The 27972-nt window shown below is 26.3% G+C and overlaps 1 protein-coding gene and 1 long non-coding RNA gene across 2 annotated transcripts in view; one reads left to right on the forward strand and one right to left on the reverse strand.

Annotated features, from left to right (window-relative positions):
• LOC122269363 (uncharacterized) overlaps positions 1–12305 on the forward strand; it is a 38466-nt gene extending 26161 nt beyond the window's left edge. The window contains exon 2 of the long non-coding RNA XR_015432948.1: positions 11945–12305. This is a non-coding gene — a long non-coding RNA (uncharacterized LOC122269363). The remainder of the gene's footprint in view (positions 1–11944) is intronic.
• On the reverse strand, positions 6528–26505 carry ics (ras suppressor protein 1). Its single transcript, XM_016062469.4, has 9 exons — positions 26147–26505; positions 24361–24411; positions 24160–24227; positions 23455–23507; positions 19795–19913; positions 17048–17130; positions 13817–13931; positions 12138–12270; positions 6528–10027 (listed from the first exon to the last, which is right to left on the reverse strand). Exons 1-9 carry the CDS (start codon positions 26313–26315, stop codon positions 9943–9945), a joined length of 876 nt encoding a protein of 291 aa, XP_015917955.1. The 5' UTR covers positions 26316–26505; the 3' UTR covers positions 6528–9942.
• Between the last annotated feature and the right edge of the window lie 1467 nt (positions 26506–27972).

Raw genomic sequence — 27972 nt, forward strand, 5'->3', positions numbered from 1 at the left:
GTATTTTGCCATGCAAAATTCGACACTTTGAAATGACGTAAAAATTGAATTCAAACAATTAAAAAAAAATTTCAACTATTATTAAATAAAATGATAAAAAATAATAAATATTTACAGAAATTTATTTTTTGCATGGAACGAACATTGGATGAAAGAATTTTATAATTGTGTGCAAAAAGTTTAAATTCGCTCATTAATAGAAATCGCATGATCTAAACATTTCTGAAGTTATAAAATTATTTTTTAAGTATTTCTTGAGAAATATGAAAAAATGTATTAGTATAGAAGTGTATCCATTACTTTGTCTTTACATAAGCATAGACATATGGTTATATGTTCAGTTACATCTCCGTGAAGTCATTTTTTTTTTCCTAAATTGTTATATCTGTTCATTAGTTTGACAATTGCTTGTGAGCCGAGTTTTCTAATGAGAATACAAACCTGCATGTGTATGAGACATGCATTACCGTTTCGTTTAAACTAGTCTCACTTTTCGAGCAAAAATATAAAAAGATTAATGCTAAAAGATTTATTTTCGTTTTTTGAAAGACAAAAAAATATTTTTAGTATTAAAAAAAAAATTTAAGGTTAAATATTTTTCAAAATTGAATTATTTAATTGAAAGTTACAGTTAAAATGAGTTCTCTAAACTTTATCAATAAAATACCACTTTTTTATATTTTCAATTTGCGATGAACACTTTTTTTTTGTAGAAGTTTTAATTGAAAGTTATATTTAAAATGAATTGCTCTAAATTCAATCTGTAATGAACTGCCAATTATTTTATCTGCGATTCATCGTGTTTGTGTAGAAGTTATAATGTCGTATTCGAAAAGGATATTGAAATTAAAATACAGAAGGGAAACCTTGAAACTACCACTTTTATAAAAGAATAAAAAAATTTATTAATTTTAAACTTAAATTTTAATTAGTTTTTTCTAGAATTTCTTCTAGCTTTAAATTTAGCAATTACTAGTTAATAAATTATACTGGTTTTTGCATAGCTTATAAATGAAATATTTTTTATTCATCCATTTTTGCTCCAATTACTGAAACAGATTAGCTAACTTATAAAAAATAATAATAAAATGGTTGGAATATTTATTCTCTACCTTTCATTACAAATGTTTTACTTTCTCACGGAAAAAAAAAGAGCATTTTAGTCATGAAAACAAGCAATAATATAGTTATTATTATAATTACTTTTTTACCAGTTTTTGTATTTTTGGCCGTGATGTACAGTGAGCAACAAAAATAAACGGACCACCCTATAACTTATGATTTAATAATCGGTTCTTCACGTTCTGGGACTCAATCTTAATGGTTCAAGAGCGTGACATTAAATGTGCCAATTAATTAATGCAGACGATATTTTAAGTTACGAAACCAGATACAAAAAAGTACTTTCTGAATAAAGATAACTTTTTTTTTTCTGATGGATTCGAATTTCTGTCCCCCAAAATAAAAGGGGGGGGGTAGCTGCAAAGTGGTAAAAATGGTTCCAATACGGAAAGTGGTTCAAAGTTGCGAATTGAAAAATATTTGCACTCATTTATCAGTGTCGTTTATCCAATTATGTTTATCCCATGCAAAAAATAACTTTTATTATTTGAGTATCTTTTTTTTTTTTTTTACTTCATAGTTGTAGAAAAAATTTTGGTTTGCAAAGAATACATTTTTTTACATCATTTCAAAGAATATAAAAATATGGCAAAATATAAAATATGGGGGAGATTGGTTCAATAGTTCCTGAGAAATTTGATTTTTAAACGTTTCTGTAAAGTACGTTTTTGTGACTGATTTCGTTACTTAAAATATCGTCTGTAATTAATTAGCATATTTAATATCACACACTTGAACCACTTAGATTGAGTCCTAGAACGTAAAGATCAGATAATTAGATCAAAAGTTATACAGGAGGGTCCGTTTATTTATTTATTTTGCGCATTGTACAGTGCATAAAAAAAGGGTAAATACCCTAAATAAGTACTGTTCTAATTACTAGGACACATCAATTCGAATGCCTAACCTTAAATTTGTTAATTAATTGATGCAAACAATATTTTTAACCCTTTGCACTCCGACTACTTTAATCTACTGTTTGAACTAATGCAAGCACTAAATTATTTAATATACATTATGCAGTATTTTTGTTTTAGAATTTTAACTTTCCATGTTGGGAAAAGGGGTGAAAGAAAGAAAACTTCTATTTTATAAAAAATTTCACATCTTCATAAGTATGCAAGGGTTTGCAAATAACAACCAAAGTAATCAATGCAAGTTAAAATCTTTTATTTCATCTATCAATCCATCATCAATCTTGTTTTTTTAATCAATCATTCAAGTTAATTGCTTTATTTTTTGGCATAGAATGTTCAAATATGCTTGTTTTTGTTCGTAATTCATTACTGGTCTTTGAAAACTATTTTTTAATATGAGAAATTCCATGACCTAAACAAGACTAAAACATTTCTAAGTATTTCTGGAGAAATAATTCTAATTGGCTTTAAACTACCTTCTTTTAATTCTGCTATACAAACTTTTTTCAATGTTTCGAATGTCTTCTACCTCATAAATTATTGGTCCAGTTTTTACTATATTTTTCCTTGCTTTAATGCTATTTTGTGACATCTAATATGACTAATAGTTCAACTTTACTTTTGAAAGAATTTTAAAAATGTAGTTTACGGGCGTTGTTTATGGAATATTCTATGTGTAAAAAGGTTTCATTACATAATAGTTTTTTGTTTTTGTATACAATATAATTTCATGGAAATTTAAAAAGTTGTTTCGATTGGGCAAATTGATTAACATTCCTTCATTTCGTATGACAAAAATCAAACAACTATATTTAATTTATTTTGTAGTTGAAGTGGATTTTTCTGAGGCCAATATGAGGCTTTTTTGTGAAAAAGAAAACTAAGTTTTAAAAAAGAAAGCTTCAGGATCAAGATTTATGAAAAAGTAAGAAAAAAACTTTCGGTTTGGGGAAAAAATGTGAGTTAATTATAAAACCGCATGTAATAATGTTGTGCTTAATAATAATAATAAATAAAATTGCCACCGTGAAAAATTTTGCCAATACTATTAAAGACTATTGAATGATTTCTCAGTTCTGTATTGAACATGTACTGAACATGACACATGAATTTATAGTTCTTTATTTCGCAATTCTGTATCCCGACTTAAATATCAATACATAGAAATAGTTTCAATCATAATCACATAAAATCCTGAAAAAAAATTATAATTCCTAATTATGTTTTTACGGTGCAATTATCTTATTATGTTAAATTCTTATATGTGTTTCATTTTCAAGCCTCATTTATACAGATGATAAATTATATAGTTTAAAATTATTAATCATAATAATAATAACATTTTGATCGATTTCTTTAAATTTAATTGACGTAGCTACAATTAAAAAACTTCTTAAAGATTTCAAATATTTCGTTAATGTGATTGTTAATAACTGATGCTTCCAATGCTTAGAAAAAAATTTCTGATAATTGAAATTTTATTTAATTCTATAGTATATTTAAAATTGCAGAAACACTACATAAATCAATTTCAATTCGCTAGACAAGATAAGCTATTCATGAAATGGTGGTAAGTCAAGGTAAAGCTCTTTCGCTTCCTTCATTCTTAGAAAATTTTCCCTCTTTGACGAGGCATGTAATAAACCGATCAAATACAGTAAAAAATAAAAGTCGCATTAATAGGGGTGATTGTGAGCCCAAGTCAAAATTCCGGAAAATCTCTTGAGTTAAAAAAAAAAAAAAAGTTTAAATTGAAAAATTAGAAAAAAAATTTAACAAGGCTTTTTTCCTTTTTCTCAATATTTCTTAGTTTACTTAAAATATATTTAAAATTTTACACATACCTATGATGACCTGGAGAAGTAATTAAAATTTACAAATATGTCTTTCTTTCTTGAGTTTATGATTATAACAACTATTTACTGATAAAAAATGAATATTAATCGTGAATATAAGCTTATAAAGTATCTCTCTGGCTCTCCCTTACAAACAAATAAAATAAACTGTGTTTTTAAGTTCCACCTTTGAAAATTTGATTTACGGAAACTTCTGTGATCAATGATTTTTTTTAAATGTCTGGACCTTCGATCTCCGGAAACTTCCGGATTTTTTCCGGAGCACAATCAGCCCTGCATTAAGTGGTCCCAACTTTTGATTGCTCTCCTGACCAAAATATTAGGACCATATTTCCCAACCACTCCCTATATTTTGGAGGTCAGAAATCGAAATCCATCGAAAAAACGGTATGTTTATTCAGAGAAAATACGTTTTTGCGTCTGATTTCGTAACTTTATCGTCTGCACTAATTAATTAGCATAATTGATGTCATTCCCTTAACCATTAAATCTTTAAACATGAATATACAATCATTAGATCAAAGGTTATTCAGGGTGGTCCTCCCCCCCCCCCTCCTTTGAGGCTCACTGTACATTAAAATTTCTCTTAAGCTAAGTAATAGTAAATTAAAAGAATTTATTTCCTCCCCCACAAATGAACTGCTGAAAGAAATAATTTAGAAACCAGTTTTATTTCTCCTACCCTCTGATTAAAAATGTTTCATGCTGGCACGCACACTGCATGACCCGCTCGGACAAAAAAATAATCGGAAAATTTACATTTTGTGTTCAAATATAATTAAAAGATGATAGTTGATTAAATAAAAATAATCCGATATATTTTGTGTTTGCTGTGAAGGGAAGAGTTTTGTTTAATTTGAGGGGGGAAAGAATGTCCTTATCAGCTTTGAAGAGATGAGAACCCTAGATATATATTGTTCTAATTGGAGAATAAATACAAAATATGTTATATTAGGAGGACCGGAAAATAATGTCGTTTCGGTGTATTTGATATTCATTAGTCTTAAAAAAAATTTTTTTTCCTCAACCTGGCATTGAAAGGTAGGCTAACGGACATAGCAGGAAAAGGCTTATGAGGGTAAACGCATTATTGATTAAAAATAATCTTGGTAACAAATGCACTGAAACGACACTACTTTCCGGTCCCCTTAATAATATAATCAATAAAATAAATTTATTAAACTTAAAATACTCCTTAAAAGGAAAAATTGAAGTCTTATATATGAACACATTTGAATAGAATGATGGGACCATTTCATGTCATTTAACAAATTATGTTGCTTGAATATGAACTGTATAATAACTTAATTACAAAGATCTAGATCAGTTATTCTGAAGAATCATTCATTGGTGCATGTATATTCAATTCAATTAAGTCAATATAAGATAATAGATTTTTCCCTCCTCCATGAAAAAGTTAAGTAATAGAACAAATTTCTAATTCTTAGCACTTATAAAGGAAAAAAAACAGTCTTATATAACATTTTACAAAATATAGGTATTATTAAACCTCAAACCATATGAAGCTGTCGCTTCTTTTATAGTAAAATGAAGAGGCTCACATGGTTAAAGCATGAGCAAAATACTTCTTTCAAAAAGGCACGTTTTTTTTACTCTTTCAATATAAAAAATTGAAATAAAATAAAATGGGTATAACAAAGCAGAGCAACAAAAGATTCTTTTTTCCTTAAAAATGTTTCATTACATTCATAATTTAAGCAGAAAAATGCTCTTTTTTAAGAACGTTTTACCCCAAAATAAGCGAAATTATGATTACAGTAATAATTGAAATTTAACTTTAAATTTTATCAGCATAGAAAAGATACGTCAAATGATTATTAAACCTGAAATATATATAATTTTTAATTATTGCATGCAATAGTGCCAAAATTAAAGAATGATTTTTGCAATCACTTAAATGGTAAAACTCACTTGGAAAACCGTTGACAGGCATGAGTTTTAAATCATAAAAAATATTGTACGACTAACTTCTTTGAAGCTTTAACATTAAAACTGATCGCTCAGCTCACCGATGAGTTACAGCGCCACCTGTCGGTACCCTATATAACTAAATCCCAAAATTTCAGAATAAAATTTTACAGCTATCATAATAGACTTACCGTTTCACTCTTTTATTTCAGAGATTTTAATTTTTAAATCAGTCGGTCACCCGCTAGTGACCCCGTAAATTGGCAACACATCTGCTTAGTTTAAACATTAGCGTGCAACCAGTTTTGTTCATGAAGGCACTTTTCATAATACAATGTTTGTGGTCTTGAATTCATGAGTTACAGAAGCAGCTAATTTAGCCAGTCATCGATAGTTCAATAGATAATGTGTTAGATTATTTAATAGAAATTCAGAAGTTTTATCTGAAGACTTTGTCTAAAATTTATCATTTTCTCTTTTAATAATCAGTATAAATTTAGCATAATTGCAGATTTTTATTCCTTTATTTAGATGGTCACTGATTTTAGACACAATTTAAGACAGCCTTAAAAGCTTTATATTCCGATAAACATTTAAAAAATATAACAAAACAATTTTAAGAAAAATGTGTTAAATTATTTTTTTAATTAACTATTTTGTTTATAACAAGTTAAGAAAAACTTTGGAAAAAAATGAGCACACAAAGAAGATAAAATACTTTATTTAAAATTTAATTGCTGGTATTTCAAAATAAAAATTTTATTAATATATTTTTTTCATCTATAAATATTTTGATTATTTCAGATTTAAATGTGTTAGACAACGCAAAATTTTTATAAAAATATTTCAAGTTTAAACAGCACCAGTTGAAAACAGTTTTTAGATACCTTAAATCCATGCATACAAAACTGGTTTAAAACATCTAAAATACAAAAATATTCAGCAGATTTAAAAATATAATAATGTAAATAAAGAGTTAAAAGCATCTGCAACAGATAAATATTCTATAGTTTTCAGCATATAATAAAATAATTAGCAATAGATTTTTTATGCTTGATTCATAATATACAATCAGCAGCGAAAGCATATAAAAATTATTTAAATAAATATTATATGACATTTTTCTTTATAAATATGTCTGTCATAATAAAAAATTGTGCTTTGTCTTAGGCAGACAGTTTCGCAAGTCTTATTTTTAAATTTGAAAAATAGCAGCCATAAAAATATTCCATTACAAAAACTTTTGCAAAATATGTTATGTATCGGTAAAATATTCAAATGATTTAACTAGTTCTAAACTATTCTGAAAAGTAACAACTTAAGAAAAAAATGCTGTCAATATATTCAATCAAAATTTTCTTTATCTATATTTATTTAATAAAAAAAATGTTTAAGGTATTAAAATATTCAGATAAAGAAAAGTTACACAAATACAATTTTTTGATACTTTGAAACAACATTTTAACTATCCAAGTACAGAATAAAAAAATTTTTAAAAAATGAAAAGATGTAGGAATAATTACAAACAAGTTAAAACAAGAAAAAAAAAGTAAAAAGCTGAAAACACGTCTTGTTAACTATCTTGTTCAACATTAGTTCTCATTCTTTTCACACACCTCTTAGTTTTTTTCACATTCTCATTTTCATGTTTTTTTAGCTTTAAGTAAAATAATTTTGATTATGAATTCCTGCAATGACAACACAGTCTTATAATTCACTAATTTCAACAAAAAAAAGTGTGAAATGTAGAATAAACAAATGAACATTACATAAGTTAAATAAAAAGTGTTGAAAAAAATATAAATGCTTTTTTGTAATAACAAAAAAAAAAAAAAAATCAAGAAATTATTTTGGCTAAAATAAATATTTATGATGGAAAAAAAAACAGCATGGTAAATTTAATTTCATAAAAAATTTAAAGAAAGAAAACAGACTAAGAAAACTTCTGAAGTTAACTCTAAAAAAAAACAGACTAACTTTAAAATAATTCATAGGGGATCATCATTTCATATATCAAGAGCACATTTGTAGTTACGGTGAACTACATTTGAAAAATTGCATTGCATAACAAATTAAAGTTCAACAGTAACATTAAAAGGTTAATATTAAATGAAATTCAAGAGTTTATATAAACATATTAGAAAAAAAAAATTCGAATAATTACTTACTAAATAAAAGTATAGGCAAAACAATGTAAAAGGTGTTAATAAATATACAAATTTATAAATGAAAAACTAAACATTTTACTAGACACAAAATTTCAAGAACATATATTACTACTGTCTTCACAACCATACTTGAATTGGCTAATTGAAACACACTAAAAAATTAAAACAAAAATAATCTAAACCACAAAATATACAGTTGCCAAACTTTGCCTGCATTTAGTGGAAAACAATTAAACTCCTAATGATAAATTGTTAATCTTCTGTTCATAAAAAATAAATTAAAAATCTATAAAATAAAAATAATTAATTTTAAAAAAATAAAAACTTTTTAAAAATATATTTTGAAAATATTCAGCTGGTAAGCACATCAAATTATAAAGCAGCAAAATAAGTAATGCATAGTCATCTAAAAAGCAACAAGATAGTTCATTTTACTTTATTGCATTTGCGTGTAATATTTAGATTGTTTGTACAAGTTTTCCACATAATAACAAGTAAAAAACTAAAATAATGAGTGAATCAATGTAAAATATAAGTAAATGGGATTTTTAATTCATTGTCAATGAATGATTTCATCAGATGGTAAAAAATCGAACTCTCAAATGAGTACATTTATGTAAATACAACTTCCTCAACAAAAGCAACATTAGTTTTTATCTGCTTAAAAATAAAACAAGTTTAAATGCAAACCTAGAAAATATCAAGCTAAACAATACAACTTTGCATAGGGTAACAATAAATAACAGTGGCACTTTTAGTAACAGTACCAGTGATTCAACTAGACTACATGTCCTTAGGATCCAAGAAATCTATATTTCTGGGTCTTTACTTTTTCAAAAAATTTGAGTCTCTAATTAAAATATGAATCGATAACTATCTCTATTCACTCTCTATTCAAATTTATAATTATTTTATATATTTAAAACCCAAACAAGGAAATTCAACAACAAAAATTATATTTGTACCATTAAGGGTTTTAATTATGAAACATCAGCCTCATGGAATAACAGCGTAATTTGACACACAGAATTATTTTTATATTTTTCTTTAATTATTAATAACAAACGAAGAAAAAATACTTTTTTTACATAAAAAATTATATAATTTTAGCATATTTAATTTGTTAAAGTGCATGAGTGAAATCACTGAGTACTTACACAAACTAAATCTAATTTTAATAAATAAAAATATTCAAAATGATTTTTTACAATTACTTCATCAATCAAAACTGTTTGTTTCAAATTGTCTCTTGTAACATAAACCGAAACCTAACCCTTGAAAGATAAAGCTTAAACCGCCCAAAGATCTTGTGAGATTTTTTTTTTTGCTTTAAAATTTTTAAATGTTAAAAACTTTTCAAGGTATGGGAGCAGGAAAAATATCTAGACATTATTCAGACTAGTCTTCACTGAGAAACTACTAAAAAAAACTGTGGGATTACAGAATTATAATTGTACTAAATATAAAATTTAAAAAAAAACCTAGTTTGTATAAAAAAATACTTTTTTTTTTCATATTCAAAAATTTAACAATAATTGATTTTGTAAATTAAATAAAATTTGAATGATGATTAACTGTTTTTCTTTAATCTAATTAATTAGAAGATTTTATCTTTACCCCAGAAAAAGACACCAGTACTTTATGTACTGCAGTATTTCATAACCGCAAATTATTAAAATGCTAGGTGTAACATTTTTCACTTATTTTGACCTAAGTGAATACAAAATAATGAAAAAAGTGTGAAAAATATATTGAATACAAATTCTGCGTCAAAGGGTTAAGGATATAGAAAAACCCAAACTAAAATATTTGCCACTTTTATTTACTGTCCCTTATAATATAATAAATGACTTTTGTTAACAAGCAATATAAGAACAGGAAAATATATACAAAACTTTCTGGCAGTTGCTGAACATTTTTCAAATGTTGGTTATGGCGCAGTCAGTCATCTTAATCTTTTTTTAGACTGATTTTTTTGGATTTGTCATTTCTTTTTGGAGGAGGAGAAAGTGCCGGTTTTTGACGACTGTATAAGCTAAGAAGACACAATAAATTACAATAATTAATTTGGAATTAGCATAAGAAAACTGATAAACAATATATAATATGATCAAAACATTTGGTTTAGTAGTCCCACTAAAGACTGTAGAAAATATTTTATGTGTTATGCAAATTAACTGAAAATCAAATGCTCTTTTAAAGTTATAATTCTAAGATGGCAACATCTTCAAATCTATAAAAACCTGTTCAATGGAAAAAGATCAGCCAGGCCGAAAGACGACCGTGGATTTGTTCCAGACAGGGTTGGCAGGTTTTTGACATGTGACAGTTTTTGACGGTTTAAACCGCCACGTCAAAAACCTCTGTCAAAAATGTCGATAATGTCAAAAACCTATATTCATATGTGAAATTTAATTAATACATAAAATTTATATATATTTTTATAAAGGATAGTGTTTCTAAATATGTTCTAGAAAAATAAATTTAAAATTTTGAAGAAACACTTATATTTTGAATACTAACCAAAATCTTGTACTTTGGAAAGCTCACATCTTTTGTAATATTATGTATTCATTTTCATGTGTTATTGAAAATCTGCAGTGATATTGTTAAGAAATTTATTTATAAGCAAATTTAGTGTATAGTATAGATTATACTAAAAATTAGACATTTTTAAAGATAAACATTAGCAGTTTTGTACATTAACATCGTTTAAAGTAAAATCTTTTTAATATTCTTTTAAATCTTCTTAATAATCTTTTTAACATAAGACAATACAAATTTAAGTGCTTTCTGTTAAATACACAGAGTAGTTAGCGTTACAGTATATTCAGCCTATTCATTTACTATGCTGAAAATTTAGTTTATCCAAATACTTGTGAATTTCATTTTGCTGAATACTATATAGTTTTGTTGAATATCTAAATATTCAGCTGTTGAATAATTACTTCTTGCTTTCAAGATATGCATTATTTGTATTCTTAATACAAGTGGAGAAAAAAAAAATTAAGAGATAAAAATTGTTTTAAAATGATAAGTGTAATAATTATAAATAAATATAATAAACAATATGAATTATATTTATCATTATTCACAAATATAACTACTTTTAAATTCAAATTAACATACTGGATAATAAAGATATTCGGTACAACAATAAAAAATTCTTTTTATACACTTGTATCAAATTTGTATTTATACAACATAACTTGTAAGTTCCTTATAAATATTAGTTATATGTTAAAAAGACATAGTAATAAACTTCTAATTTTCTTAAGTATCAAAAAAAAAATTTTTTTTTCGAAATATAAATATTTAAACAATTTTTGTGCAAAATTTTTCTGCACATGCATTTGAATATAAATTTCTGAGATTTTAAATCTGTTATTTTACCTTAATTTTAATTAAAAAATATTTTAAAACCTGTTGATTACCTATAGTATAATTAAATTTCAATATAATGCATGGCAACTGTTGGTAGTTTTGAAGTTTATATATTTTCTTGGCAAACTTCAGTTTTTGACGGTTTAAACCAGTATTATACCCTTGTCACGTCAAAAACCACTTTTTGACGTCAAATACCCAACCCTGGTTCCAGAGTTTAAATAACTATGCTGCTGAGATTTAAATCACTGTAAATGCAGATGTACAATTATTATGTTTTAATTTAGTGGCAAGTGTGCTGTCTATTTTATACAATAAATGCTATTTTTGGTCTACGAACTTAGTTATGTCAGACATGGGGTCTGTCCAGGTCAAATTTACTACCGTTTAGCGGTACCTTCACAAATTCAACCTTAGGAAAAACGGTAGTTTCACAAAATAATTTTTCTTAAACTTTTATTTTTGCATCCTGTAAGAAACGATAAACATATTTTTACCACATTTTTGTGCTTATTTTTTCAAATAATTTTTTATTTTTACAAATTATGTTTAAATTTTCACAAAATAGGTTCCTCAAAGAAAAACCTAGACAGACCTATGCAGACTATAACGGAAGAAGCAATGCAAGAAACAACACAGATAGACAAACCCATAACAAAGGATCATATAGGGTAAGGGCCAAAGTTAATGGAAGGACTACTTCATAAGAAAAGACAAAATAATATTTTTATGATCTCAAGTGCTCTAGAAAATGTACTTACTATTTATATGTATCAGTGCGAATATATTCAATCACATGTGTTATTCCCAGTTGTAATTGATCGGCAATGGGTGGAACCCATGGATTATTGTCCATTCTAACAACACAATGTTGCCCAAGAAGATCTAGATTTCCTGTAGATAAAAAAAATAAAACATATTAACATTAATTCACTACGCAGTAACTAAGAAAATATAATTGGAGCAGAATAACTGAGCGTGATTCTGTTTCCATGTTACCCAGACATAATATGAAATAAAAGTATTAACAGATATGTGACCCAATCAGTATCAAAAATACTGAATTGAAGAAAAAATTCAGCATATTTTGAAATATGTAATAAAAATATTTTCATTCTCTCGCTAACTATATCATTAATATTTATTTTGAAACTAGCTGATACTCAAAGTATAGCAAATCACAAAAAGTATGATCCAAATCAATATCTCTAAATGGTTTTTTATTATAAAAAAAATTTCTCCCAAACAATATAAATTCTCCCATGAGTATGCATAGAATCACATCGATAATGTCATAAAAAATGAGTAAATGTAAAATAAAATTTTAAAAAATCCTAGTAGCCTTTTGTTTCTACTGGTTTACACAGTTTTTTTTTTTTTACTATGGGATCAGTCAATTTGATTATTCACCATTTTGTAACTATTAACTTTGCTTAAGATAAATATTTTTGCAGTAATTCCAAATTTCCAATATATGTTACGGACGGGGAGTGTCGATGATAAGCTTCAAAGCAGTCTAGGGTTGCATTTAAAGCTTTTATTATAAAAAAACACTTAAAAGACAATACAAAATAATTAGAGCTGAAACATCTTTTGGAGCTGTCTCCCCGTTGCAGTCCCATGAGTGAGTGCTTAGGGAGTCTGCTTTAGTGCAGATGGCACTGCATGGCGTATGCAACATATATATATATAGATAGTTTTTCCTAATTTTATTCTTCTTTTTTTATTTTTGTCCTTTTTATTTATTGTGATACACACATATATATAACTACAAAATATTCAAATGCATCCATGGATCACCATTGATAAATTTTGTGCCACAATGACTAAGCTGATTAAAAGTATTGAGCTGTCAGTTTGAATGACTAGGGTTTGATTCTCAGTAGCGGCTTGAAGCCCCACCAGCTTTAGATCAATAGGTATCACCCTGTTTTTGAAGCAACAACAATTTGTGAGCAATGCTGACCCCATTACCACAACCATGCGATTGTCACAAAATTGAGGAGCATTTAACTCAAGGGGTTGGATAATTTTGAGAAATCAAGCATTAATATCATGTTACTAATTTTAATAACTTATATTATTTTTTCCTAGAAATTTATTACCTGGGAATGTTTACAAAACCAATAATATACAAGGGGATTGCATCATCTCTTCAGTACAAAAGTAAAGATTTTATAAAGAATGACTGAAACAATTATCTTATTAGTATTAAAACTAAAACTTGGGTATAACTTGTGCAATATGTCAACGTCAACCCATATTACAAAAAAAAGAAAAAGGTACGATTTGTGAAAACATAGTACTAAAATAATAATTTTTTTAATATTATCAGAATATTCTTATGACAAATCATTAGTCTTCAAGCTAACAATACCTTGATTTATCTAAAAATGAAATTAGTGAGATATGTATAAAAATATAGTATTGTATATCTTACCAAGCTCAGGAGGTAAAAATGAAAGTCGATTGCCTTGAATGTGAAGTTCTCTTAATCGGGAAAGCTCCCCTATTTCTTTAGGAAGACTAAGTAAATCATTCTCTCTAAGTCCCAACTGAAGAATAAAAACCATTAATTTATTCCAATAAAAATTGCAATGCATAAATATATAAGCTATTTATAAAGAAATGTGCAAGATATAATTTTAAAAAATGGGATAAAATTTTTTCCTAAAAATCTTTCTAATATTGCTACATTTTTGAAGCTGATCTTTTAATTAAGATGACTAATGATAAAGTTTTGAATATGAATGAAAAAAAGTTTTTTTTTCAACCATTTTTTAAGATTTAATATTTTAGTACAAACTTAATTCAAATAATCTAACAGTTTTTTTTAAGTAACTATTAGACTGTTTTTCGAAGTTAAAAAATACCAAAATATATTTTTACTTGCAATTAGTGCATTAGAAAAAATATATGTTAAAGGCACACTGGTGTCCCATCTTAAGTATAAGCTCTCATTTCAGATTTTCTCTGAGAATTCAATATAAAAATATGCAATTGCATTAAAAATTTATCTTTCATCAAAAAATTCAAAATTAATTTATAGTTTAAGTTTAGTAAGTAAAAAAGATATATCAAAGAACAGAAACAGAAATTATAAAAAATAATAGGAAAAAAACAAACGATAGAAAGTTCTAATGACAGTAAATACTTAAGAACAACCATAGCCGTATACGGTGTTAGAATAACAAGACTATATTGAAGGGAAAAAATCTTTAAAAACTACAGCCAAACCTTGCTATAGTGAACCGTTTGTGCAACCAGCAATATTAACAATGGTTTACTATGGTTACTTTAAAAAATATTTTTTAGTATATTACAGTTATATTATTGAAAATAGTGATTGTGTTAATATGTAATTTGATTAAAGATTATTACCAAATAAAATAGATAATAAACAAAAGTCAAAGAGAAAACTGAAAAGAGCACTATAGGAGCCCTAAAAACTGAAAACAGCACTATATGCCACCAAAAAAGGGGATTGTATTTCCTAAAATTTTGCTTAGTTTTTAAGAAACCCAAAATATACAAAGTTTTCAATTTATCATTAAAAAGATATCTTTTTTTCAATTAGAAATAGTTCCTCAGTTTAATTTGCGCATTCTATAAATCATATTATTATTATTATTATTTTTTTTTTTTTGAATGAGCGTAATATTCTAATTTAAAGATCTTACGTGTCGTAATAATAATGCATTAAAAATATCTGGATTATAAAAATGTCGAAATGTCTGGAAAAACAAAAAGCAACAGCCGAGAAAGCAATAAGAAATTAATGTGGATTTACTATGCAACTAACATGAATCACGTGGGTGAAAAAGTGATTACTAAAATAAGAAATTAGTGTGAAAAAACGATTGAAAAATTATGTGGAATTATGACGGAATCGAATTTTTAAAAGTCCAACGGATCAGGTAATTATAATTCAAATTTGAGTGTCACAATAATGTATAAAAAACATCAGATTTTGAAAAAAATACATAACAACTGCAAAAACTATCATCCAAGACTTGAAATTACAATGAAATCAAGATGAATTGAACACGTCAAAAACTAATAACTTGAAATCAGCCATCATAATAACATTGAATTAAAAACATCTTAATTTCAAAAATCAAGTGAAAAAGGCAGAAAAAATTACTAGAAAAATCATCATCAAACCAATTATCATGAATCACAGTTAAAAAAATATCACATTCCAATGTCGTAACTTCCGGTTTGGACACCCACCAATGGTCAGAGCATCAAGCTCGTAACTTCCCCCTCATCGTATAGCTTGGCCAGGAGTTGAATTGAGGAACAAAGGTAATTTAAAAATTGGGCGTCAAATACACATGAAATGTTTAAGTGCAAATTATAACTCAGGACTGCTTTTTTTTTAACCTTGGTTTAAAATAACACTATCTAAATGAGAATTTGAACGGAGCCACTAAAATAGTTCACTACAACCAAGAGTTCACTATATTCCCGGTTCACTATAACAGGGTAATTTTAAAAAAATTAAAATTAATTAAATTATAGAGTATTTAAAAGAATTTGGAGGCATTAGTTTCCTGGTGCTAAATTCAGGAAATCTATGCATTGATATATACATTAACATTCATAATTGAGTTCAGCAGTAATAACAAATTGATATCCAAAAAATATCTATATTTAGATTTTAGCCATGAAAAAGGTAAAATATTTTTTTGTTTTAAATACCTTTCTTATTTAATCAATCTTAAATAAAACTATATGCAGGGGTAGCAGCAAAGTTTTTTAAAATTTTAGGGTAATTTTAGGAACTTTTTTCAAAAAATTTTAGGTAAATTTTAGGGGTAATATATGATTTTGCTAGGATAAAAACAGATCACACGGTAGTTTATTACATAACAGAAGATTATTACAATTCATCCACACATATCATAAATAATTGCAAGCCATAAAATAAAGCTCTGAAATTTATTAAGTCAAGAATGAAATCTCTAAAGAGTAAAAATGAAATTTCAACTTTACATATTACCTATCAGAAATTAAGTGCATAATTCAGGAACAGGCAAAAGTGAGAATAAATCAAGAGAAAAAATAAATTAACACCAACTTGGATTTTTATTTAATTTTCACCTTCTTAATCAAAACTTTATTATTACCTTACTTTATTAAGAAAAACTATTGAGTGATATTATTAGATTTCAAATCAGCAATTTATATTAGAAGTTAGAGAAAAACAAATTAATCATGATCATTTTTCTAAAATATTCTTGATATGATTTGTGAGATTCTTTTACTGCCCTCAATAGCGTTGTGGTGATCTTCAACACTCCTCCATAATTTCGAATGGTATCTTTGATTAGTCTAAGCGACATAATAGTATACTCATGGTGACTCACATTAAGCATTGCTTTATTTATCGAAAAACCTCTCTCAGGATCAGAATTCCCATGTGGCAAAATTAAAACAGTTTTAATTAACGTAGTTAAATTCTCATATTTTAGATTATTGCTTTTTTATTTATATTTAGCCTATAACTCCAATTTTTTAGGAACACCAACAAAATTTTATCAGATTTTTAGGAATTTTAGGGTTTGCACATACTTTTAGGAATTTTATGAATTTTAGGGGGAATGCGACCCCTGTATATGTGATACAGAATTGCAAAATTTAACATATTAATAAAAAATTTACTTACAATTTGTAAATTCTTCAGCTGGCCGATTTCAGGAGGTAAATACTCAATGTCATTATCACATAAATATAAAGCTCTGAGAGTTTCTGAAAGAAAGAAAATCAACACTGAACTCAAATTAAAGTAACATAAACTGAAATCAATTAATACTTTAATGATCATAGCATGAATTTCAATAGCAACCAGGTTTAAGAGGTGTTATAATATACATATTTACTAATATTCCATAAATTATGTAAATTGGAATTAGGTAGAAGTGCTTTAGTTGAACTGTTTCTTTAATTTATATCAAAGTTGTTTTCGAAAATCATGTTGAATCTTGTTCGAAAAATTAATGGTTAAACAGTTTTAAAATGGTATATGGATTGGCAGTATTTAGTGTGTTGATGGATAATAATACAAAATAATATAGTACAGTATTTAAAAATTTACAAAAAACTTCAATAAAAGGTAATAAAAGACATTGTCATTTAAACATAATTTGTGTCATTTTAAACAGAATTTCTTTCATTAGATTAGGTTAAGAGTAATTCATGAGCAACCAATTTAAGATGAAAAATTATAATAATTAGTTATTAAGCTCTAGATAATAAATATTTATAAATTAAACCAAATATAAAATAAAAAGCAAAATGAAAAAATAATTAATTAACTGGTTCATAAACTCTTTTAATTTTTATTTATATAAATCTACTAACAGTAATTTTTATTTATATAAATCTGTAACTCCTCAGAGAGGAATTACATTGCAGGGACAATTTTTTGGTTGCAATTATGCAAATACTTGATCTTACCTGACTCAGGTGTTCCATTATATGCATATATATCACATAATAGATTATTTTCTGTCAAAATGTACAAGTTTATGTACAATGTACAAAGAACAATTTAGGTTCATATACCTGCAAGTATACTCTTCTGCTCCTTTGAAAATAACACTTAGAACAGAAAATAATATGACCTTAATGTATCACGTCATAAACTGAAATGTACTATTCCCTTCTTCCTACCACTTCCAACGTAGCAGAGAAGTGGGGGCATTTAGTATTTATTTGAGTTAATTTAAAAAAATCTTGGTTATAAATATATTATTAAATATCACAAAAACTTGTACAAAGAAGCTGATTGCAGATTTGAACATCTCCTAAGATCCATTCAAAAACCTTATGCAAAGGAAAAAGAAAACAAAAAATTTTTCCCCAATGTTATCAGATCTTTGCAATTTAGTGAGTAATGCAGTGAATAAAAATTTTAAAAAAGCCTCCTCTTATTGCTCAATTTCATATGACAATAGAGCAATCAGAATTTAAACTTTGTTATACAGCCTAAGATCTTTTAGAAATATGAATAACTATTTATATGAAGTCACGTCTTGTATAAGGATAGTTGAGGTATTGATACATTTTAACAAAATGCTTTCTTGTCTAAAACTAAAATCAAATATTGAACATTTTCCCCATTGTTATTATTAATTGTGTTAAAAGTTTAATTTAATGTAGAGCTTAAAATAGCACAAGAATCTAAATGTAAACTACATTATGTACCACAATCATGCTGTTGGTCATGAAATAATTGAATAAGATGTGTAGCCAGATTTTTTAATTAAAAAAAAGCTCCTTTGAAGTATTTTTTTAGCACTCAAAAAATATTTTTAATCAGTTTCCAAAAAAAAAAAAAAAAAAAATCATAACTAGAATGTGTCCATTAATAAAAACAATTTTTTTCTATCGTTTAAATTTCTTAAAAAATAATAATAATAAAATAAAAATAAATAAAAAAAAAGCATTTTCAAAAAAATACATAATCATGATAAAATGATGCCCGGTGGCTTAGTGGTAGCGAGCGCTTCGTGCTCCCGTGCTACAGGTCCTGGGTTTGTTCCTTGGGCTGGGCAAGGTTGACTCAACCTTTCATACCTAAAGTGGGTCGATAAATGAGTGCCAAGCATGCTTGGGAACTAAACACTGGGGATTCCACCTAATGGACCACCTAACCGGAACATTTGCTCCAGCACCCCAGAACCCAAGGTCAAGAAAACTGAGATGGGCACAGTAGCCCTTGGTTTTAATTAGTTTAGTTTTAATCATGATAAAATAACTAGTTTCTGATAAATATTGCAGAGAAAATTGTGAAAATCATGCATTTTTTGTAATTTAGAATGACAATCGAAACAGCAAAGAAAAAACATCTTTTTAAGAGATAGAAAATTAAGCATCTTTTAGAAACCCCAAATAAAAAAAGCACCTTTAAGCACTTTTTAAAAATGCTAAGCACCCTGTTGAATCTTAATCTACATGACCCTTATAGCCCCAACAGCCTGTTGCAGGAATGTTTTAATTTTGATATTGATAATTAAATCTGAAAAAACAGGAACCTGGAGGTTATGGAACATATTAAAAAGGGAAACCCCTAGGAAGGTATGAAGATTACTACTATTTTAATAGACAAAGTGGGATACCAACACTAATGCTTACAAATAATTCTTCATAAACAAAAAATGATTATTTGCAATTTTATAAATTTATAATAAAGAACAGGAAATAAAAAAAAATTTCAAGTAAAATCTACTTAGAAAAAAAATAACTTAACAAAATTCTTTATTAATTTTATAAAAACCAAACAAATTATAAATAAATTCTGTATAATAAAACAAATATATAACTTTGAAATAACAAAAAATCCTGTCACAAATACAGATAGGGAAGTAGAAACGAAAGTTAGAATGTAAAAAGAATTTCTTTCAAACATACCAATCATAAAGAAATTTGTGGGTAAAGTCTTTTCACTTAAGTTGTTATAAGTCAAGTCTAAGACTTCCAACTGGGGAAATGATCCAAATCCTCTAGGAAGTGTACTCAACCTATTCATTCTGGAAAGAAAAAAAAATTGTAAACTTTAATTGAAAGTCACATCAGGGAGCGTAGTCAAATCTTTGAATCAAAAATAAGCACTTTTTAAAAACTTTTCAAGCACTTTACAAAAGTTTTCAAGCACTCAAAAAATTCATATTCAATCAATGATATTATTGGAAAAAAAAACTTTTTATAAACAGTTTTAGCGTTAAAAAAAACAAAAAGAAACGGGCGCAAATCGAAACAATCAGCACTTTCCCACATCACCGAGTGAATTCAACTTGACCCTGAACTCAGAACAAAAGTACCCTTACCCCCTACGTCAAAAAAAGTGTTAGAAGTTAAATAAAATAAACAAGAACAAAATTAAAATAAATTAAAAAGAAAAACATTTCATAAGGATCTGATATTCTCTATCCGAATTGGAGCACTCGGGTTTCGGTTTCAAGTGTGCGCACATGCGCAAGTCATAACGTGGGTACGACATATGAATGATTACGTAGCAAACTCCCCATTTTTCGTGAAATGCATGGGATCCACCAGATATCACTGAAGGGAGAAAAAAATTATTCGGAAAAAAAGTACTTTTTAAAAACGCCAGCTGAAAAAAGCACCTTTAAAAGCTTTTAAAAACGAAATCCCCAAAAAAGCACCTTTAAGTACTTTTTACAAACGCTACGCACCCTGTCACATTGAATCCTAACATCTTTTTCATGTTCACAATATTATATTGCTTTGGAATTTGCAAGTTAAGGAATAACTGTACCCATTCAGTGTTTTCATCATAGAAAAAAAATGGGTGACAATTTCTCACCCTTTCTCAAAAACAGGGTGAGATTTCAGAAAGTTAAGTGAGATTTCTAAAAACTGAAAAAATACAAATAGACTTGGAAAAAAAATCATTTCTTTTATTATAATACATTTTTAACGTCTTCTATTTTTTAAAGCATTGAATATTTTTGCTGCATCATCATAGAAGATTTTGCCTTTACTAGGTATTTGTCCATCTTACATTAGTGCATAAAAAAATTTGAACGTCTTATATGAAAATCCATACCTACAGTAAACACATGGTTGCAGAGAAATGTGTTCTGAAAGGGGTTCCGTGGTTCGGAGGGGTTGTGTTCTGTTGTTCGAAAAGGTTCTGAACAATACCTACTGGTAAATAGGGAAGCTAGATAACGGGGCAAGTGTTGAAAATAACGAAGATCCAGGAAGAAAAGCGAAACTGATTTTGTTCTAAATGACGTAATTCGAAGCTTTTTCCAAAATGCGAGAATTTCGTGAATTTTGAAATTGATTTATAGAGTGCGCGAATTTCTCGCGGTAATCATTTTTTAATGCGAGAAAAGAAAAAAAATATGCGAGATTCTCGCGTTCTCGCGCTGTAGAGAAAACACTGCCATTTAGGAACAATAAACATTTAAAAAAAAAGAAAGAGAGAGAGATACAAAACTAGATATATATATATTAGTGCAAATAGATATATTATATATTAATGTAGCACAATATATCCCCAACATATAATCCATATATTATGAAAGGAGAGGTTGAAATCTGGAAGAGTAGTTGAGATCGTTGGAATCTGCTTTGCTTACTTTCGATAAATTTAGGTTTTCAACAAATGCGTAAAAAAAAAGGAAGACTCATCAAAAACATAATAAATTAATCTTTTACACATGGATCTATGCTTAACTGACTACTAGTGTTATAACTATTCCTCATTAATACTTCATAAAGATGAGGCTTTTTGAAATATTGTTCATGCATTAATAAACAATATTTAAAAAAAACTATTAATTATTATATTATTTAATTAATGTTTTAAAAAACTCACGATTTAAAAATATTAATATTTTTAAGTCAAGAGCTTTTTAAAAATAGCACTTTTTAGCAAAAAAATCTATTAAATTTCTTGACTTTTTTTTAAAATAAAATTATTTAAATTAAATTTAGTGGCACAAGAATAAGAGTCAGCTATATATTCCTAAACTTATAAATAATATTGTGCACCTCATGTAATGAAACTTGTTTGTACTATACCAACAAAGTAATAATAAAAAAATCAATATGCTAAACTGATAAATTAACTTTATCGAGAAACCGAAAATGGTGGCTGGGGCGCTTGTCAGGCCTTAAAAAAAAAAGATTTCTTAAAACAGTAAAAAAATAAATAAAAGAAGTCTAGACATTTTTATAATAAATATTCAATTTAAAAAATTATTAAATGTAATCCTATTTGATTTATAAACTAGAATATAAGATTTTTTTAAAAAATCAAAACAATATTCAAACTTACCTCACCAGACACTAAACACTATTAATTATGCCATTATAACAGAAAAAATAATGAAACATAATTTTCAGTAAGTAATCCGTTACTTTTAATATGTGCGATGATTGTATATAAAAGCCAAAATATTAACTACGTAATGGGATGAACAATAAAAAAAGGAACGAGAGAATAATTCTGACTTTTATTACATTCTATCAATAAAATTCTCCACTCACTAAATGTTTTATTTAAATTATAATTAAAACTGATGAAATAACTAAATGATTAATATCATTCTTTTATTATAACTTTTTTATCTGTATAGTAATATAATTCATTATTTTGAATTAATTACCCAAATTATTAGTGAATTAAATTACTCTAGTTATTGTGAGTTATGACAATTAGATTTTTTTAATTGAATTAAATGCTTAATTTGTCTTATACCATAATTCCGTTACATATATTTTTTATTATCAAATTTTATTCAAACTAAGCCAAAACACTAAATTCAAATGCCACTTTCTTAAGGCATTAAGGTATCCTTAAAAAAAGTAAGTTTACATTTAACTAAGGAAGGTCCCATCTACCTTTGGACAGCTCAACAACAGGGTATTTACCATTCCCAAATATTTAGCTTTATTAATGAAAATAAAATATTTACATTAAACTTAAAAAGAAGTAATGAGGAACTATTATATACAAAATCAATCAAGTTTTTACTTCTCCTTTGAAAATTTTGATCATTAATATTTATTAAAACTATCATTTTTAAAATTTAAAATTTTTAATATATGTTTAAATTAGAGCCCTGTAATGTCTTGCGTAAAATGTGCGTCACACTGAATATTACTTAAAATGTTTCACTTAAATTTTGAGACAGTTTGTAATGCTAAAATAATTATAATTCATTTTTCCTCAAAGAAAAATAGAGTTAAATCCTAAATATGAGTTAAATAGATCTTATATCCCTATTAGCAGTAATAAAAGCTTAAAAAAACCAAACCAAATCCTAAAACTTAAAAATTAAACATTATAAATTTTTGAATATTTAAATAAAAACAATCTTGAGATATAACACATTTGAAAAATGATATACAAAACAATTTTAAAAAATTTATCATTAAAATCAAAGTGTATCACATTTTGTATCACAAGATGAGTGTATCACAAGATGAGATGACAGTTATACTTAATTGTGGATTTATAAATAATTTATTTAGTTAAAAAATAATAATTTTATACCAAATAAATAATATTGATATTTTTCATAAAATACATACCCAAGATTTAATAACTTTAACTTTGATAAAGATGATATGGTAGCAGGAACTTCCTATGGTAAATTATAAATATAATTGAAATCAGTTAATTATTAAATAAAATTAACACAAAATAGGTGAAGGTAATTCAAATTACAGTTCTGACAAAATGAAATATCTTTTGAATATTTATGTAGGCATAAATAATTAAAATTGATAAGATATTCTGACATTTATTAATCTCAATTAAAAGAAGAAAAAAACTGCAGAAAAATGCATTTTATTAGAAACTATGTAAGAGTGAGAAGAATTAGTTTGTTTACTTTTAGAAATTTGTAAAAGTAAAAAAATTAATAAAATACTATATCTCACACAATTGTAGGTTCTTCTTTTTTTTAATTTTTAAATGTTTATCCACATTTTCAATTATGCAATAAGTTAAGGGATAGTAGACATTAAAACACTTAAAAAGTTAACTCCTATTTTAATGCAATGTTATCTGGTATTGGGAATATTTAAGTTTTAATAAATATTCATGTTTTTACCTTGCCACAGTTTTATTTCCTTCAAATCAAAAATATATTTTCTATTACATTGATTTCCTATAATTTTAACTTATTACCGGCTTACATATAAAATGTGTAAATTACATTAAAAATAGTCAATGTATCTTTAAAATTACATTTTATAATACACATAACATAAATAAGAAACAAATATAATTACCTCAATATGGTTATTAAAGAGATTCAGAGATTCCAGATTTGGCAAACTTGAAATAAGTGGTGAAACAGCTAAAAAGAATTTTAATCTTAATGTAGTATTCATTAAAATTCTTACTAATTTAAAAAAATACATCAAAATACAGGTTATGGGATAAACATTTTAGATTTAGTCGCAACAGCAAAAAATAAAATAATTTCTTACCCTTAATTTTGTTATGACTAAGAGTCAGCCTTGTGATGTTCTGCAATCCAACTGAAACAATGGATTATAAATATTTAAAATGTATTTTAACATTTATAAAATTAAAAATATTATAGATTTTTAAAATAGTTAAATATTAAAATAAATATAAAATAGATAAAAAGAAAAATATCACAGGGAAGACTGCTCACATTATTTTTAGCATGTTTCTTTAATCTACAACAGAACAAAGAAATAAAAGACATTTGCTTCCTTTAATTCGAAGTAATGTAAATTTTAAAAAAATCACGACTATTTAAAAAAAATATTAATATTAACTTTATATAAAAAAATTAAAAAGTAAATTTTTTAATTATCATAAAAAAATATATTTCTTCTTATGGCAATTTTTGTACTAAATTTCAATATGACTTTCTTTTTCAATGGTGGCAAAAAGATTTTAAAAAAAAAATTATACTGAAAATTTAACAAATCAAAATCATGCAGTGAAAATACATGTGTTATTTTAAGAACAGTTCTCGTTAAAAAAAATAATAATAAAAAGTCTCACTTATATTCCTATAATTATATGATTAATGTATTAGTAAAAATAAATTAAATAAAATTAAAAAACATGATCCTATATAAGTTATGTTAGATATATTAAAAAAAAGCCATTAAAAATTGAACAAAATGATATAAAATTTAGCTCATCAGGTCATGTTAACAGCTGTTTAAAGCTTATTTAAAAAACAATAAAAAGTCTGAGAATTTAAAAAATTTCAAAACAATTTAACTAAGAAACAAATTGTACGAAAAATTTGAAACTAGGCAAAAAGACTTTTTAAAAAAAAATTTAAAAAAATAATAAATAAGAAATACAAAGACCGGAAATTTTGATCATTAATAGATAATTATGAAATCCCCAAGTAATATTATTAGAAGATATTAACTCAAATCTCAGGGTATTGAACAGGATAATGATGATATCTTAAATAGAAACTCTTATTATTTATTGTAGATTTGTATACAATAGTTTTTTATTTTCTCGCAATCCACTGCCCGAAAGTTGACAGGACTCTGTGATTATTCTGAACATGATATGGAAATCTCCCCGCTGCATCTGATTATTTAGGCCCAGATTGTATCAGTACACAAAAACGTTTAATCTTTTTTAACAATATACTTGTGAAATCTACTTTTGAATAACTATGTATAATTAAATAAGCAAAAAAATAACTAAAATTTGAAAGATTAATAAAAATATTGTAAATTTAATAGTAACAATCTAATACTTTATATATATATTAAGTAATACAATTTGTCCATTGATTAATGTAAAAATTAAATCACTGAGATAAACAAATATTTTAATTTCCAGATTTTTGCTAATAAAAACTTCCATTTGTTTTAAAAATGTTGCTTAGCTTTGATTTTGTATTAAAAATTTGCTTGTAATTTTAACCATAAATATTATGTATTTGTAATGGTCATTAATTTGCATTAAATATTATAAAATAGGAACCTAACTTAATTATTATCTTTTGTTACTGATAATCTAGACTAATATAATATAATAAATTGGAAGATTTAGGATGTTTAATTTTTTTACAAAAATTAATTTTATCGATTCTTCGGCCTTTTGTTTTAAAAAAGATGATATACTAATCATTCAATTTAATTTCACAGATGTAAACAAAGCCCATGTGCTGCATTCAAATCTGTCACCACACCTCTTTGCGCAACCGGTTTTATAATAAGAAACACCAAATTAGGAAATGTTGAAATAAATAAACGAATTTCTTACGGAGGGCATGTAGTTCTTCAAAAGATGTGATTCCTTTATCCACCAAATCAATTTCAGGATTATTTTGCTCCCTCGCATCATCTAGAACTTTTTTGACTTTCGACATTTTGTTAAAATCGAAAATATTACAGGAAGTTGAATTATTTTCGATTGCTTTTTCCCCAGCCATCTCAGATAAACTTTCTATACTTCCGTTTCGAATGTCAAACTAAAGTACACGAAACTCGACCTGGTTTCTGTTTCAACGCAATAAACAGTTTTTTGAGCAAAACATCCTACGCAAGCGCCTCTTCGTAGGAAGTTTTTAGGCGTTTCCTGACGAAGAACCAATCTCTATTTTTGGCAGTGTTGCCAGAACTTAAGATTAAAAAGTAGCGAATGGGAGCTCCAAAAGTAGCGGATTCGAACATTTTGTAGCCCAATATATATATATATATATATATATATATATATATATATATATATATATATATATATATATATATATATATATATATATATATATATATATATATATATATATATATATATATATATATATATATATATATATATATATTAAAAAAATTAATATCACAGCATAAATAAAGTGTAAAGTTTGCCATGTTTTGAGTGCTCTAATTTATTTGGCTATATTTCTGTAAAACAGCGCCGTTTGCCAGAGTTATTACTAAAATTATAATAACATTGGATAGCTCTTTTTTTCAAGCTTTTTTATGTGTAAAAATCAGTCGGAACTGTTGGTGCGGTCTTTGAGCTGCATAAGAATACTAAGAGGTTTCGACCTCAGCTCGCTTCGTTCCCCAACCTCAAGAACCTTAATTACTCGCACATAAAAATGTTCTCACTAGCTAATTTTTTTTTAATAAAAATTATCTCGCGTTTCGAGGAAATTAAAAATAAGACCTAACTAGGGCCCAATCTCCAACAAGAAATTCAGAAGAGTTCAACTTCATGGGCTTACATCTGTGTGTATTTAAAAATAAAAGGCTAAAAATCTTTTTTTGATAAGTAAAATTATTTATTTAATCATTTCTGCCCTGAAGTTCGAAACAATACAAAGTACAAACATTCAGCTCGCAGATGAGAAATATGACTTTGCTTTTCTTTGTAACAGCATCAATAATTGTTTCAAACTCGATTGAGAATAGTTTTGATAGTAATTTAGTAAACAAATGAATATTTTGATTTGGGCCACGTATGAAACAGTATTTTAAAGCGTCTACGAAGCAACAAATATTTTTAACTAATTTTTTTTTTCATTTATAGTAGCCGTAACATCTGCTGTAAAGTTAAAAAAAAAAACAATGATAAAAAGATAGATTTGCACTAAATGCTCGTAAATATTTTCTTTTCTCGCAGCTCGCTTAGTTGCTGTGCTTACTTTACTTGCACAGTGAAACCTGTTAAGTTGACCATCTCTATAAGTTAATCACCTATCTAAGATTTTGATGATCAAGTGCAAAACTGGTAACAACAATTTATTATCATTTTTATAAGATGACTTCTCTTATAAAACCATCAAATTGCAGTTCCACTTCTCTGATCAGTTTACGCTAGTTTCACTGTAGTAGCTTTAATAATTTTCTAAACTCCTTTTATAACACACAGCATATACATCACCGTGTTTATCATTTAAAGTAATTATCTTTCCTAGTTATTTTGCAATTACTATAAATGTTTCGAAAGGTTTAAAATGTTGACATTTTCGAATTAAAAAAATTGTCGTTATTCAATTTTCCTGATCACTAAGTGCATTATGTTTCAATTAACTTAGTCATTTTTATTCATAATTTCATTGTTATAGTTAATTATTATTTGAAATT

The sequence above is a fragment of the Parasteatoda tepidariorum genome, chromosome 4 (genome assembly GCF_982258835.1).
Source record: "Parasteatoda tepidariorum strain Cologne lab strain chromosome 4, Ptep-v5.0, whole genome shotgun sequence".
Classification (NCBI taxonomy): domain Eukaryota; kingdom Metazoa; phylum Arthropoda; class Arachnida; order Araneae; family Theridiidae; genus Parasteatoda; species Parasteatoda tepidariorum.